At 31.0% G+C, this 17581-nt stretch overlaps 1 protein-coding gene across 2 annotated transcripts in view; it reads left to right on the top strand.

Moving 5' to 3' along the window:
• Positions 1-13899, top strand: part of pbx3a (pre-B-cell leukemia homeobox 3a) — a 51696-nt gene extending 37797 nt beyond the window's left edge. Inside the window, exons 4-11 of one of the 2 annotated variants that reach the window (XM_051110137.1) lie at positions 623-813; positions 3640-3775; positions 6189-6218; positions 7771-7936; positions 8349-8426; positions 9069-9178; positions 9854-9943; positions 12513-13899. In XM_051110137.1, coding sequence (XP_050966094.1) covers positions 623-813; positions 3640-3775; positions 6189-6218; positions 7771-7936; positions 8349-8426; positions 9069-9178; positions 9854-9943; positions 12513-12605 — 894 coding nt within the window. In that variant the 3' untranslated portion in view covers positions 12606-13899. The remainder of the gene's footprint in view (positions 1-622; positions 814-3639; positions 3776-6188; positions 6219-7770; positions 7937-8348; positions 8427-9068; positions 9179-9853; positions 9944-12512) is intronic. The other variant, XM_051110138.1, reaches the window with a different exon arrangement.
• The last annotated feature ends 3682 nt before the right edge of the window (positions 13900-17581 follow it).

Here is a 17581-nt window from a genome sequence, read left to right on the forward strand (position 1 = left end):
AACAAAAATGTTTTAATAGTTCATTTTTAGTAGTTTTGTTATTACATTTTATTTTATTATTACTTTTTAAGTCATTTTTTTGTGTGTACTTTTGTGTACTTTTTGTAAAAACACATAAATACACATACTGAGTAGTGTTATTTTAATATTATTTATATTCTGTTTGCATTTTTAGGTTACTTTGAATTAGCATTTATTTTTATATTTTCAGTATTATATTTTATATTTTAGTAATTTTGTCACATGCTTTTGTAAGTTTTATCTTTTTAATATTATATTTTGGTTCTAATAATAATTTATTTATATAGTACCTTTGAAGACCTCAAGGTCACTTTACAAGAAATCATTTAGAAAAAATCATACAGCAGGACAATTAATACAATAAATAAATAAAATACAGAACTATACAAAATGTTTATTTATTTACTTATTTAATAATTTTAGTGATTCCGTTTAAACTTATTTCAGTTAGTTGCCAAGGCAGCATTTCTAATTTTAATTCAAATTTTTTTATTTAATATTTCTATTTTATTTTATTTCAGTTAATAAAATGTTTTAATAGTTTTAGTTTTAGTTAAATGTCTTTGCTTTATCAGTTCTGAGTAATCTGATTGGTTCACAGGCGTGTAATGAGTTCACTACCCATGTGATGAACCTGTTGAGGGAACAGTCTCGCACGCGGCCCATCTCGCCCAAAGAGATCGAGCGCATGGTAAACATCATCCACCGCAAATTCAGCTCCATCCAGATGCAGCTCAAGCAGAGCACCTGCGAGGCCGTCATGATCCTCAGGTCCCGCTTCCTCGACGCCAGGTCAGAATCTCTGAAACACATTTTCAGTCATGCATTCAGCAGACAATTTTATCCACAACATCTTGCATGACATGCATTGCCTGCATCTTGCCATGTTTAGAAAAGGTGTTTTTTAGTATTTCTTATATACTACTATATTTTTGACATGCTATTAATGTTTTTAATGAGCATTTGTTTTAATATTAACAGTTTAGTTGAATTTTTATGAATTTTGTTATATGCATCTTGCATAACATTTAGAGGGGTCATCGGATGCAAAGTTCACTTTTTCATGTTGTTTGAACATTAATGTGTGTTGTGCAGTGGTTTTTAATTAATCTGTAAAATAATATCCCCTTTTTCAAATCGAGCCATTCTCAGATGCCATCACACAGACAGAGGCCGCTCCCACGATAGTTGATTGACATGAGCGTTTTACCTCAGATCAGCTGTAACAGTCCAACCTCCACTGGTTCAATGCCGGAGCAGGGATGTAAGTTAGACAAGAATATCTCCGATTGAGCGATTGAGGTGTTGTGTTGCAGGATGTAATAATGAACATAGTGGTCGTCATTTACTCCTGACATCTGAGCCGCTGAAGATGCAGTGGATTACGTTTGTTTGTGAAAGGAATGCACCTCCAGATCAACATAAATGTGTCTGTGTTCGCGCAAATCATTCATGATCCAGCTTCACTTATAGCAGAAGTGTGTATAAGGGTTGTTTTTATGAACCTCTGCTATCACCTTTCCTAATAGCATGCTAGTTAGCAAGTTTGGCGGCTAAACGCGCTAAATGTGGCTAAAGTAAACAGGCTCGTCACTCCACAGAGAGAAGAGAGGGGCGGGGCGAGCAGAGCTCATTTGCATTTAAAGGAACAATCCCTCAGAATGAGATGATTTTTGCAGAGCTGATTTTGACAAGGTAAAAAGGGTGTTGCTTTACACAACAATTGAGAATTTTTAACTGAAGTATATTATAGACTTTTCATTAAGACCCTAAAGAATCATATCAACTTGTTAAAAATGGGCATCCGATGACCCCTTTAATGCATGCATTTTGCCCGTATATGTGCTTCCTTGAATGAGGTGCAATCTACAGTACAAATTATTTGAATAGAAACAGTATTTTTTAGTATTACTTATTTTCAGTGTAGTTTATTTTGTTTAGCAATCTTGTTATAAGCTTCTGTCAGTTTTCTGTTTTATATTACTGTTTTTTTTTTTTTTTTTTTTTTTGCAAGTTCAGTTTATTTATTTATTTTTATTTAAAATGTATGTATTTATTTATTTAGCTTAGTTTCACTTTTAGTAATTTTGCTGTATGCTTTTTTATTAGTTAGGTTTAATTCATTTTTACTGTTTTATTTATTTATTTAAATACACATCAAAATGCGTGCATTTTAATAATAAAATAATAATAATTATTATTATTATTTTAATTTATTATTAAAATAAATTATTTACATTTATTATTTTATTTATTATTTAAACAGTATTTTTAGTATTACTTGTATATATATTTTATAGTTTTCATTAATGTTCTGAATTAGCCTATTTTTTAAATGTTTACTTTATTTTTTAGCAATCTTGTTATATGCGTTTGTCAGTTTTCTCTTTTTTTAGGTATTTTTTTTTTTTTTTCTTTTTTTGCAATTTCAGGTTATTTATTTATTTATTTATTTAAAATGTATTTATTTATTTATTTATTTTAGTTTAGTTCCACTTTTAATGCTTCCACTTTTATATGCTTTTGACAGTTTTCTCTTTTTTATATTATTATTTTGGTTAAATTTTTTTTTTTTTTTTTTTCAGTTTTATTTATTTTAATCCCAATCAAAATGCATGCATTTTACCAGTATATGTGTTGCCGTATGTCAATAAGTCACAATCTAGACTTTTTTAAATAGGAAAGGTGTTATTTTAGTATTATTTATACATGCTTTTATATGCTTATATGCTTTTGTATGTTTTTCTCTGTTGAACATTATTATTTAGGTTTAATTTAATTTTAAAATATTTTAGGTTTAATTTTTTTTCCAGTTTTTCTTTTATCTAAATCATCTTGCATAACATTTAGTGCATGCATTTTGCCTGTATGTGTGTTTGCTTACGTAAATAAGGTGCAATATAATACACTTAATATACATATTATATAAACATAGATAAGCATAGATTTAGCACAGAAAATGTTTAGGTTGAATTGCGGGTGGTTAATGAGCCCCAGGTTTCTTTTCTAAAATACAAAGCTCAAAACTGTTTAGTGAATTCAAACATCATTTTTCCCCAGAGAGACTGTTCTACTAATAACACACTTCAACTACCTTTAGATAAAGCTTTTTTTTTTTTTTTTAATAAAGGATAATCATTATTGATGGTGTGTTTTTACACATGTAGGTGTTTTTGCAAGTGTGGGTTTGTTTCTGATTGTATTGGATGTGCCGAGAGCGAGGCGTGTGTGAACGAGTGGGTGATGTGGTAATATTTTAAGGTCTTATGGGTGTTTTGCTTAAACTGGCAGAAGGATAAGCCGGGATGAGGAAATTTGCCAATTAGTGCCGGTTGGCTTGCAAGGGCACAAGTTACTTAAATCAAAAAGTAAACTGCATAAATCTGCTCATCAGAAAGTTATTCAAATGATGGAATGCAAATGAAGCAGACAGTGATTGGTGGGCTCAGTGATGACATCATACAGAGAGAGAGAGGGATTGGCTGCCAAAGTCAGATTCTCATTATCTCATTGTTTTAAGCAAATAAGTGGCCAAAAAAGAAGTTTTTATGCCACATCAGGGACTGTTTATAGTAACAGTTGAGGATCTGCCGATACTAATGATTCGTCTTTCTCCAGGAGGAAAAGACGCAACTTCAGCAAGCAGGCGACAGAGATTTTGAACGAGTATTTCTACTCTCACCTCAGTAACCCGTATCCCAGCGAGGAGGCCAAAGAGGAGCTGGCCAAGAAGTGTGCCATCACTGTGTCACAGGTCAGTCCGTCCCCCCGCAGTCCAGATCTCTGACGATACCGCGCACACGAGCTTTCAGCTGTCAAACGACAAGATTTTATTCACAATCTGAACAAAATAACTAACAAATTTGTTAGAGGTGGTCTGTGACACTGTGAAGGTGCAGAGAATTTGGCTCAAAATAGTGATGAAGCACAGCGATGCTGCCCGCTAACATCTCAAGATGAGTGTGAAGGGATTTAGAGCGCAACAGTGAGCGCCCAGTTTCTGCCGAATGGATCCTGGAAGTATTTTTCTCGTTTATTTTCTTTAAAGAGATTTCTAAACGAAGTTCAAATAGAGTTTAGTAGAAGGCAAACAACATTTGTTTTGCAAAACTGTGTGTGAAAATGTAAAAAAAAAATAGCAAATGTACTTTTGCAGGAATTAATGAACTACTAAAACTATAAAGAGCTGCAAACAAATGGTTCATGTGTCTTCTCAGAAAACACAACTACTCTTTTATGTTGGTTAATTAGGTAGCTAGTTAGTCTCTTTTTCTGCTCATTTTTTCAGATAGATCCATCCCTAAATCACACATAAACAAAATGAGCTGTGGTTGCACGAGACTAGTAGACAGTGTTAGTTTAATATTATTTCTGTGTTAGATATCATTAATATTTTGAATTAGCTTTTATTTTTTCAGTTTAATTTTGCATTTTCAGTTATTTGATGTGCTTTTGTCAATTTTATGTTTATGTAAATATTTTTATTTTTATTTCAGTTTTTTGTTTGAATTAGCTTTAAGTTTGATATTTTCCGTTTCATTTTTATTTTAGTTTTTTGATGTGCTTTTGCCAATTTTATGAATTTTTGTGCTTTTAAATATTTTCTTTTTCTTTTTATTTTAGTTTTTTAGTTTGAATTAGCTATAAGTTTGATATTTTCAGTTTCATTTTTATTTTAGTTACATTTTTTGTTATTTGATGTGCTTTGCCACTTTTATGATTTTTTTATCAAAATATTTTTAATTTCATTTTTTAAATTTGAATTAGCTTTAAGTTTTATATTTTGTTTCATTTTTATTTTAGTTATTAATGTCCTTTTGCCAAATTTATGATTTTTTATTTTACATTTATTTTTGGGTTTTTTTTGTTTTTTTATTTTTAGTTTCATTTTTATTTTAGTTACATTTTTAGTTATTTGATGTGCTTTTACCAAATTTATGATTTTTAAAAAATATTTTTATGTATTTTTATTTTAGTTTTTTAGTTTGATATTTTCAGTTTCATTTTTATTTTAGTTAAATTTTGAGTAATTTGAAGTGCTTTTGACAATCTTATGATTTTTTCATCTAAATATTTTTATTTTTTATTTCAGTGTTTTAGTTTGAATTAGCTATAAGTTTGATATTTTCAATTTCATTTTTATTTTAGTTACATTTTTAGTTATTTGATGTGCTTTTGCCAATTTTATGTTTTTTTTCATTTAAATATTTTTTTCAATTTTAATTTTAGTTTTTTTTTTTTGTTTGAATTAGCTTTAAGTTTGATATTTTCAGTTTCATTTTTATTTTAGTTAAATTTTTATTTGATGTGTACTTTTTATACTGTCATTTTATGATTTTTTTTCATCTAAACATAAAAAAATCTGTTTTTTTTTGTTTGAATTAGCTTTTATTTTAACATTTCTAGTTTTTTAAAGTGCCTTTTGTTTTTATTAGTTTTTGTTTTTTTTAACAGTATTTCTAAATACTTTCAATTTATGTTTAATTTCAGTTTAAGTTTTTATTATTTCAGTTAGTAATTTTAGTACTAAATTTAAACGTATTTCATTTTCATTTATTTTTTAATTTAATATTTATATTTTATTTATAACATTTTATTTTTATTTTTTAAAAATAGTTTTAGTTATAGTTAACAACACTGCTAGTAACTAGCTAACTTTACCTACAAAAAGTCGACACAACCCTGCTTACAGCAATTATTATTTTCATAGTAACAGCAGCTTCAGGATTATGGGTAATGAAGTTTATTACAAGAAATTCTGCAATATATACTGTAAATTATTACAGTTGTAAATAATTCATTTTTAGGGTACAATTTACAAGAAAATACAATTTTAGTCTTACTACTTCAAAAGTTAAATTCGTGTGTTACTTGTAAAATTATTTTTTACTTTTTAAATTATTTTTAAAAATTTACCAGCAATTTCTGAGTGAAAGTTTCAAAGCAAATTCTATTTACTTTTTTTTTTTTTTCATAATCATATAATCATAATCATACAACCTCAGAGCTCATGAAAAGTTTGGCACTTTTACTTCCAGAAGCGACTGTTGCGCTCGACTGAGAAGGACACACATTATGAATATTCAGGCTGTTTTATGTTTGTGTAACGGGTGGGTGTGTACAGGAAGTCGTTACTGTAAAAAAGCCCCTTCTTTTTGTGCCCTTAGGGGAAGGGAAGCACCATCACTGTGTCACAGGTATGTCACTAAAACATTCGTCCGTCCGCTGTGTTGTCTGTCGATGTTGGTTGCAGTGGCAGCCGTGTCTCTGTGTGCTGAACAACAAATGATGCATCATATAGTCATTTATTCAGCAGCTGGAATTATTCAGTACGGCCATAAGACACACACACACACACACACATGCATACATTTCCTCACCACTGCCGACAGTTACATGCTTTTCTGCACTTGGATGGTGTCTTCCGGCTGTCTTTTATTGGATCCTGAGATTATGACATCAGCGAGGCGTTTTTATAGCACTTCTTGAACTATTCCGCCTCCCATTGGCAGTTTAAGGCCTGTTTGGAGATATTTTATGAAGGAGCCATTGCTCGAGGTGGATGTAATTTTAATATGTCTGGGTTTGTAGAAACGTTAATGTTCTTTTGCAAAAGGTTGGTCCATTTACAATGTCTTACAAATGTGTGAGAATAACAGTCGCTGTAAAATACAACAAAAATGCATTTTTTGGAGAACCTGTGAACATTTGGCTTGCAGCACAAATTTCATTGGACTTTGCAATAATAATAATTTTTTATGAATAATATAAAAGCAACATAGTTTTTTTCATTATGGGAGAAAAATGTAATTAATTAAAATTCTATCACAAAATTAAAGTGGCATTATTCTCTTCATGCAAAATATTTTTTTTCTTCTGATTTTAGGCTAAACCTATAATAATCTATAATAAAATTATAATACTTTATAATGTAATTATAATATTTTAAATCTTTTTTTCCATGAGATTCATCTACATTTGCTTCTCCCTCTTATAGGGGAAAATGTAATTAATTTTAATTTAAATTAAAGATGCATAATATGCATTGATGCATAATACAATTTATTTTCTTTTTCTTTTTTTTAAAGTAAAATATATATATATATATATATATATATATATAACATTTTTTTAAATAATATTTCCTAAAGAAATTCATCTATATTTGCCTCTGTCTTTTTATTATTATTATTATTGTTATTATTATTATTATTATTATGGGTGAAAAAATTCCCAGTAAAAGATGTTAATACTCCTTCTCTTTATGACAAATTTATAATAATAATAATAATAATAATAATAATAATATAACTTCTTTATATTTTTATAATATGTTATAATATTATAAAAAAATAATATTTAATATTTGTAAAATATGTTTACAAATTTATATATATATATATATATATATATATATATAATTATTTATACAATCAAATGTATTTTATGTATAATACATCATATTATAACATATTTTAAAAAGAAATTAGAAAATTAGGAAAAATATCTAATTTTTTTTTATATTTCCTCATGAGATTCACCTACATTTGTGTTCTTTTTTCATGATGAAATGTTGTTGATTTTCTGTATGAAAAATAGAATTTCTATATATTTCTATTATATTTTATTTTAAAATATTCTCCTTTCTCTCTCTCTCTCTCTCTCTCTCTCTCTCTAATCATTATTTTTTAAATAATATTTCCTCGTGAGATTCATCCACATTTGCCTCTCTTTCTTTCTCTCTCTCAGGTTTCAAACTGGTTTGGTAATAAACGTATTCGCTATAAGAAGAACATCGGTAAATTCCAGGAAGAGGCGAATCTGTACGCAGCAAAGACGGCAGTGACGGCGGCTCAGGCCGTGGCGGCCGCTGTGCAGAACAGCCAGACCAACTCGCCCGCAACGCCCAGCTCCGGTACACATGAACAAGATCAATGGGGAGACCACCGGGGCTAGTTGTCACAAAGGAGTTTTTTTTTTTTTGAGTATTTTGAGTCCAATTTCACAAATACCTGTTTTCTTCAGCACTAATTTTAAATATCAACATCTGTTGGCCAAAACAGACAACCCATTGTGACAACATACCCTGTTACAGGCGGCATATAGTTCTGTTAAATGAACTGTATCATGTTTACTAGCCAATAACAGTAGAAATGTAAACGTAAGAATAAAAAGTGCGACAGCTAGACCCATTCTCCATTGTACTGCAGATAGAGTTGATCTAATGCAATTATTTGGTCATGAACATGCATTTTTGAAATAAGTAATTAAAAAGTAACTATAAATGAGTTCAATTCTGTAATAAATGTCTGTCATTTTCTCTACAGGCTTTCAGATGAAAGATGAAGACTTTCAGTTGGATGCAGCAGAAGATAAAAATAATCTGTTAAACAACATGTTCACTGGTACGTTACAGAGTTTAGTATTTTAGTCTCATTGAGATACTATTATAGCTTTTATTCATATTTTGAATTAATTTTTATACTTGATGTATTTTATATTTCCTGTTTTCATTTTAATTTTAGCAATTTTGTAGTGTGTTTTTGTCTTTTTTATTCGTTTTTAATTTATATGTTTCTACACAGTTTGTATTTATTTTAGTACATAAAGCCTTAAAATGAGAAATGTTGCTTTATATATATATATAAGTTCAGTTAAGGTTTATTTCCTATGTAGGAACTTTGTTATTTTTTATTTTAATTTATTTTACTTTTTTCTGTGGTTTTGTTTTAGTTTTCATGACCTCTAATAGCCCTGGACTTGCAGACACTTCCTGTGATGATTTGTTATAATTGAACTTCAGTGAACTTCCTCTGTCTGTGCTGTTCTTCCCATTAAACCCTCCATCAGTGTTCAACTTTGTGTGTTTATGTACAGTATGTGCATAAAAACCATTTGGATAATTGTTTTAACATGCATGTCACTTAAAAACGTCTGAATTCCTTTATATCACATATAAAATGATCAAACCAAGTGGCATCTGCAAACAAATAATGCTCTTGCTTTTCTCATGTTTACAGACTTACGGTTTCTCCTTCTCTCTGTAGGTTCTTCAGGTTCGTATAGTTTGCCGGGTTCAGGAGACATGTTTATGAGCATGTCTGGCCTGAACGGATCCTACCAGCCGACCCAGGTCCCCAACACAGGACAGACACAGGTATCACACACATCAACCTAAATACAATATATATATAACATACATGGATATAAAAAATAATTTACAACACAATATAACTTAAATGTTTTTAGAAGATCATTTATTTGATTAAAAATCCAATAAAAACAGTAATATTGTGAAATATTATTACAATTGAAAATAACAGCTTTTTAAAATCTAATTTATTCCTGTGACGCAAAGCTGACTTTTCAGCACCATTACTCCAGTCTTCAGTGTCACATGATAATTCAGAAATCATTCTAAGATGCAGATTTGCTGCTCAAGAAACATTTCTAATTACTACCAATGTTGAAAACAGTTGGACTGCTTCATTTTTTGTGGAAACTGTGATGCCTTTTTTTAGCACTTCACACTTCGCAAACAATCAGAATAATTAAAAATGAGGTTTCTACAGTTTTTACAGATATTATTGATTTTGATAATGAATATAAATCTACATCTGCATCCAAATTCAAGCTACTTTTAATTGTGTATTTCTATCAGGTAACACAAACCTTTTCCTTGATTACTCATTAAAGCATGCAGAACTAAGAAATATTTTTTTCTGTTAAGATATTTATTTTGTAAATGAAGAATGACTGTATTCTTTTGGTTTAAATGGTGTACAGTATTTATGACTCTCTTACGCTGAATCTCCTGTCTTTCTCTCTGCAGGGAGACTCCATACGTCACGCCATCGGACAGTCGTTGGGTTACAGCGACGGTCTGCGGGGAAACCCACTTTACAGCCCTCATGGCTTGAACGTGAGTTTGACAGAGAAACGACATTTTATCCCAAAACATATGCGGATGCTTTGATGCTTTAAACTAAATTTTGACGTCAGCCCCACTTAAATCCACACCTAAAGTGCATTAGAGTCCAAATGTTATTGACACACATATGCAATACACACACACACACACACACAGCGTCTCATGTGGTGGAAAGGAATAATCTCTTCGCAGCAGGTCTCCCGGAGTCATTCAGACAGACGTTGTATGATCAAACCGTCGCTCCGTGAGCCGACAAAGACGACAGCTAAGATTAAGTCTGGGAGAGGTGATGCGCTTCTGTGAAAAGGCAAAGATAAACGTATGGATTCATATTAATATTCACACATGCACACGGGCCTGTTTGCTGGGATTGAAAGCAAATGCGTTCCATTTCCATTTTCCAAAATGCATCTAATAACACAAGGACATGCGCGGCTCTTGGCAGTATATATCTGCCTCCTTATTGAACCACGCTCTCTCTCTGAACGAATTTGCAGTCCATTTGCTTATCACTATAATAAAGTATGAAACTGGAATTGCCTGCAGCTTTGTACAGATGTGAATAGCGTCTTCCCAGATGAGGTCTGATAAGACACGCTTTATAATGGAGTCGATCTGGAGTCACGGCGTTAAAGGTTCATTTATCTATTGAGGCAGCCATGTCGACTCTCTAATACTAAAAACAATCATCCAGCCATATCACAAAGAGAAGTAAAGGGCAGTACAAAAAGCTTCAGATATCATGGACACTTACTAACATTTATAAAAACATCACATAATGTTAGCCACACTTCAAAAGCAATGATTTCTGATTTCTGAGTTTTTTTTTAATTGGTGTTTTATTGTGACCCTGGACCACAAAACCAGTGTTAAGTAGCATTGGTATATTTGTAGCAATAGGCAAAAATACATTGTATGCGTCAAAATAATTGATTTTTCTTTTATGCCAAAAGTCATTAGGATATTAAGTAAAGATCATGTTCCGTGGAGATATTTTGTAAATTTCCTACCATAAATGTATCAAAACTTCATTTTTTGATTACTAATATGCATGCGACTTTAAAGATGATTTTCTCAATATTTCGATATTTTGCACCTGGTTTTGTGATCCAGGGTCACATATCTAAAAATCTAAAAAAAGATAAATGTACATAATGCTGCATACGTTTTGAAGACTTGTTTTCAAATTGTTCATACGAGACCTGTTAATATTAGTGTTTTTTTTTTTTTGTCTGGCAGTTTTGGCAGATTTTTATTTATTTATTTAAAACAAATACGTGAAAAAAATCTTCCAGTGTAGTAAAATAAATTAATATTAAAAAATCATTTAAAAAAATATCTCAAAATAATCATTAAAAAGGGTCATTTTGCATTGTATACTATTTTCACCCCACATTTTCAATGTAAAATTATAGCTAATTGAGTCTTTCCAGCCAGAGTATGTTAACTAATGTTAATTGATTTACGTTTAGCCAGATAATTACGACAAATGTTGACTTGAAATTGATCAAAAATAACATAAATATTGACCTGTATGTTTAAACTTAAGTAACCTAAAGAAAAAAATTAATTTAATTAAATTGTATCAGAATTATTTCCACAAGTAAGAGCAGAAGTATTTTTGTTTTTGTAAACACAAACACACAAAAACATCTTAAACCAGCTATTACCTGGTTTATAATGGTTTCCCAGTCTGACCAGACCAGACTGGTTTAAGCTGGATTTTGTTTTAGTATGGCAAACAACAGTTTAGGCAAATAATTAAATAAATAAAAATACAGAAACAGGGCAAAAAAAATCTGTCAGTAAGACAAAATATTCATAATAAAAAAATATGAAATAAGATCAAAATACTAGTTAGTAATAGGAATTTTGCAGTATATTTTAAATAATATACTATAATCTTTTTGACATAAAAATGACATAAATATTGATCTAAAATATTACATTTATGTAACAAAATTGTTTTAAATACAATTAAAATTAAGTCAAATTAATATGTATTAATGTATTTCCACAAGAGCAGAAATATTTTGACACTGTAAAAACAAACAAATAAACAAAAACATCTTAATCTAGCAAGTGATGACGGGCTGGTCTTAACCTGGTTTATAATGGTTTTCTGGCCTGACCAACTGACAAATGTCCAAAAAGCTTTTAAAACCATATGAACAGACTAGCCTAACCAGACCAGACTGGTTTAAGATTATTATTAGGATTATTTTTTTTCAGTGTGGCAAACAACAGCAGAGACAAAAAATAAATAAATAAATAAATATCTGTCAGTTAAGAATGGGATTTTTGAATGTTACATTTAAATAACCTAAAGAAAAATTAAAGTAAATTAAAATTAGGTTTAAGATGGTTTCCTTGCTGAAAAGTGTCCAAAAGCTTCTAAAACAAGGCTGGTCTAAGATGGATTTTGTTTCAGCAGTTCAGATAAAAAGGATACAAACAGAGCATCTTGTCTGACCTTACTCTCGAAAATCAATATCGGCTAATGTTTCCATCCTGACTTTAATTGAACGTCTCAAATGGTCTTTTCCGTGTCTCTTTCCAGGGTAACGGTGGCTGGCATGATGCTGTCACTCCGTCTTCTGTGACGTCTCCTATAGAGGGAGCAAACAGCGTTCACTCGGATACCTCTAACTGACCAGGCCTGCCGTCTGAAGCCCCTTAACCAACCCGCAGGACGACCTACACAACCCAACAAAATCTCAGATGAGAACGATGAGCGTGATAATGAAACACAGACTCAAAACCGCTTACTTTGACCAAAAGAGCACCACGTTGCAAAAATGAACCGATAGGATTGACGGTACCAGCTTTCTTTCCAAAACTGGTGATACCTCAATAACCATGCCCAACATGTACGATTGTGGAAACGAGGGAGGCTTTTGTCATATTCTCTGTGAACATCTTTGAATAGGTTTCAAAATATATCATGATTTAAATCTTTAATTAACTTGTAACACTGTCTTATTGCACAGTACAGTATGTTCGTACTTAAGTCTGATTTTTCTCGTACAGATCAACAACATTGATTTTTTAAGTTGTATTTTTAACGATTTAACTTAAGCATTAATGTTATTCATCAGAAATATCACTGACATTTTGACTTTAACAAATGACGACATGTGACATCAACATTGCAGTCATGCATATTCATATTCATATTCAGCTGTAGGGTTCCAGAAGTAAAATGCCATTGATAATCTCCATAAAGAAACTAAGTTTTGGCAATAATGTACAAACTCAAGATGTGTACTGTATGAAGTGATTTTATATGCTTCTGTGGAGCCAATTAGTTTCAGGTTCTTACTGGCTTAGAAATCCAGTGTCTATGGATAAAACATATGGGACATTTACTTCTGTATTTACATAACTTATCCAGTTATTTTATAACACCTCCTACTTAGCATTGCTGTTAACAGGGAGATAATGCAAATCAAATTTTAATTTGATAGTGCCATATAAGCGACTAGACATAATCAGCACACATACTGTATCTGTACATAAAAAAAGCATTTTTGAATGTTATTCTTTTCTTACTCGATACATTTGAATTCTTCATTCATGTTCTGTATGACAGGCTACACTGATTCCTTTTAAGTTTGCTTAAATTTTTATTCATCAGTTTGGGTAGTATATAATTTGCAATGCCGTTTTGAAAGGTTGTAATATTTAAAAAAAAAAAAAAAATGTTCTAATGTATTAACAGAATTTACACTGAGCAACTGTCTATGAAGAATAATTCATGTAATATTATTAGTTTTTGATAAAGGAAATACTTGTGTTTCTGGCCAAAAAAAAAGTGTTTCAATAAACATTTCGAATTGAGATTCTTACCGGCTCATGCATGACAGCTAACTAGATGCTTATTTTTAGCATTTTCCCATTCATGTTTAATGGGTAAGTTAATTAGCACATACAGTACACTGACTGTCACAGAGGTTTACCTTCTTGTTAAAGCCTTATAAATGGCATTGTCTTTGTCAATGTTTATACGCATTTCATTTTTCAAGCTGTAGTGTATGTCAGAAGTTGTCATTTATCTCTTCAGTCTGTGAGGAATTACTTTCAGACGCAGTGAGACTGAATCTTAAGATGAGACACTACAGGCCAAACCATAGTTTTTTTTTCTTTTTCATGCACTGGTCACTTATGAGATTTTAGGCTACTTTGCTTCCATAACATCAGACATATCAGATTATTGAAAAGAAACATCCAAAATACACATTTAAGTGCTTATTTTATTAGGCTTTATCAAATGTAATCCTGCACCACAAAACCAATTTACAGATTTTTACATTTTAAATTGTAAATTTTCCAATTTACAAATTACCGATTTTTCTTTTATGCCAAAAATCATTAGGATATTAAAGATTATGTTCCATGAAGATATTTTTTAAATTCCTTACCGTAAATATATCAAAACTGAATTTTTGATTAGTAATATGCATTGCTAAGAACTTCATTTGGACAACTTTAAAGGCGATTTTCTCAATATTTTGATTTTTTTGCACCCTTAGGTTCCAGACTTTCAAATAGTTGTATCTTGACCAAACATTGTCCTATTCTAACAAACCATACATCAAATGTTTTTTTTTTTTCTTTTAAATGACCCTTATGACTGGTTTTGTGGTCCAGGGTCACAAATTGCAGCTTTATATTCCAATTATAATACATATCTATAAAGGCCATTTTCACTAAATTAGTTTTTTCCTCCACTTCAGCAGCACTTACATACACCAGATTTAGCAGCTTTATTTGTGTCTATATTCTGAAGATTTTTACTGAGGGGTTTGTTCATATGTCATTCATGCTGATTTATACAACATTTTATTCCTAAAAACAGGGCGAAAATTAATATCTTTAAAGGCTGTGAGTTTTTAAATATGCCAAAACTTACACTTTTATTCCTGTCCATATTCTGAAGATTTTTATTGAGGGATTTGTTCATATATCATTCTTGCTGATTTCTATAACACTTCTAAAAAAAAAAAAAGGGTGAAATTGCATATCTTTAAAGGCTGTGTGTTTGTTTCTGCACTTCAGTAGCACATATATACACCAAAACTTATGGTTTTACTCCTATCTATATTCTGAAATTTTTTACTGAGGAGTTTGTTCATATGTCATTCATGCTGATAACTATGAAATTTTATTCCTAAAAACATGGCGAAATTTAATATCTTTAAAGGCTGTGAGTTTTTTTCTCAAATTCAGCAGTACTTACATACACCAAAACTTACAGTTTTATTCCCGTCTATATTCTGAAGATTTTTACTGAGGGGTTTGTTAATATGTAATTTAAAATGCATCTTAGAATCTTATTCCTAAAATTCTGGTGAAATTGTATTTTTTTCTGCCTGTTGTCAATATTTTCTGATTTATGCAGTGATAAAAAAGATACAAAAAATTCCTTCTGTAAAAACCATTAACTCTAATATGTAAACAAAATGAAACAAGAATTTTGAACCTGGCTTTATCCAATATTCAGATGGAAACAGTATAAGACAGTTTTATTAGTGTGTTTTAGACCTCACAACAGCAACAAAATTTGAAAATGTATGCAAATTAGTGACATTTCAATTAGAAAATGCCTCATTTATGTGTTTAAACATACAAGAAAACTTACAATATAAAACAATATTCTTAGGCTGAGGATACACAGGGCAACTGTTTGAGCAGTGTTGCCAAATGATGTTGCTTGAGCACTTTCCCATTGAGAATGGGCAACAAATTTCTATCTGGATACTTTAGATCGGTCAAGGTTTTAGATTGGCCCTGTGTCTCACCTGGTTGCCCACTGTATATCATCAGCCTTAATATACTGTGATTAATCAACTGGGGAGGAATGGTGGTCCATTAGTTACAATTTTATTCACCTGCCGTGTCTTGCCTTAAAATGCTATTTTTTCTCACTCTGGTCCGATAAGAATCAGGTAAAACATTTATTGGAATATCGATTTCCTTACAATATATGGTTTGTTTTGAATGGATGTAAATAGAGAATGATGCTTTTACAGCTAAATGGTGTAGTTACATCATCCAACTACATTAACCAGCCAATTCCAGTGACAAATGAAACATAATTATTATCAGCTATAATTTTTAATATATACTGTATTTCTTCACTCTTTTTAGTCAAAATTGGATTAAAAAGGCAAAATAATTTCTATTTCAGAAACTGGGTATGAATGAATTAAACATACAATGTAGAGAGGTCATGTGAGTCAGATCATATGCCAGTAATGTAGAAATATGTTTATGCTTTTTTTTGCCCAATATATTAGTAATACTTAAAAATAAGTACATTTTAGGGTGATAAATGTACTCTGTGTAATCAAGATTTTTTTTTTTTTTTTTAAATTGTTTTATTCAGCAAGGATGCATTACATTGATCAATTTTTTTTTTTTTTTTTTTTAATAAATGCAGTATCTATTGATCAAAGAATCCTGAAAAACAATCAGTTTCCATTAAAATATTCAGCAGCACAACTGTTTTCAATATTGTTAATAATCAGAAATATTTCTTTAGCAGCAAATCAACATATTTGAATGATTTCTGATAGATATGTGACACTGAAAACTAAAGAAATTATGCTGAAAATTCAGACTTGATCACAGAAATAAATTATATTTCAAAATATTCATGTAGAAAACTGTTATTTCACAATATTACTATATTTACTCTTTTTGTGCAGCTTTGGTGATCAAAAGAGACATTGTTCAAGAACATTAAAAAAGTGTGGATTTTTACATTATATGAGCAGTGGTGTCTGTGATTCTTCTTTGTTCTATGCTTTTAGACATAGAAAGTCCACCTATTTTATCATCTGCCAGACAGAAGCACTTAGGAAAAGTAAAAATAGAAGCCCATGTGACTTAATTCAGAAACAGAAATATGCTGCAAAGTTTAATACTTAGGGTTTTGTGCAAATCCCTGTGACAATATATGAACAACAGTAGCAGTGATTCTTGCAAAACCTAAAAAGGATACAAGTGAAGTGCAAAGTGATTCGAAATAGACAAAAGCATTTGAAAAGCTTGTGTTGAGTTCAGTTTGATTAGTTAGCATCTGTATAAACCTCCACACACAGAGAGACGGCATCGTCAGCTTTGGCAAACGGAGCTTCATTAATAATTCCACCTGAGTGGCAATAAATCTGTGGTGGTTCTCGATGAAGCGGCAACACACGCTCATAAATCAGTGAGATTACAGGACGATATTTCACGATCTCACGTCTATTTCTGTCAGTCGAACTAATAGCCTCTGCCGATCCCTCACAGTGATAGCTCATGAATCCGAGATTTGTTTTCAAAATGTCAACGGTGCAATATGCAATCTCACTGACAGCGGCAAAATGCCCTTTAATTATTTATTTACCCTCCGCTGTCAGTTAAAGGGCTGAGGGCTGAAGACGAGAGGTCAGGCCGCTGCATTAATGAGAAGTTTCTATGAAAAATTCCCGAGCGCTCGCGGCTTATCGAGATCAAAACAGCAGAGGAGGCTGGAATTGCCTATTGATGAAACGTCCACAGCATATGATGCTTTGTGCAGCTTAATTGCAATTCAACAGCCTATTTAGGGTGAAAGATTTGTTTGTCTGTGACATGAATTGA

Source organism: Labeo rohita, chromosome 5, assembly GCF_022985175.1.
Source record: "Labeo rohita strain BAU-BD-2019 chromosome 5, IGBB_LRoh.1.0, whole genome shotgun sequence".
Lineage (NCBI taxonomy): Eukaryota > Metazoa > Chordata > Actinopteri > Cypriniformes > Cyprinidae > Labeo > Labeo rohita.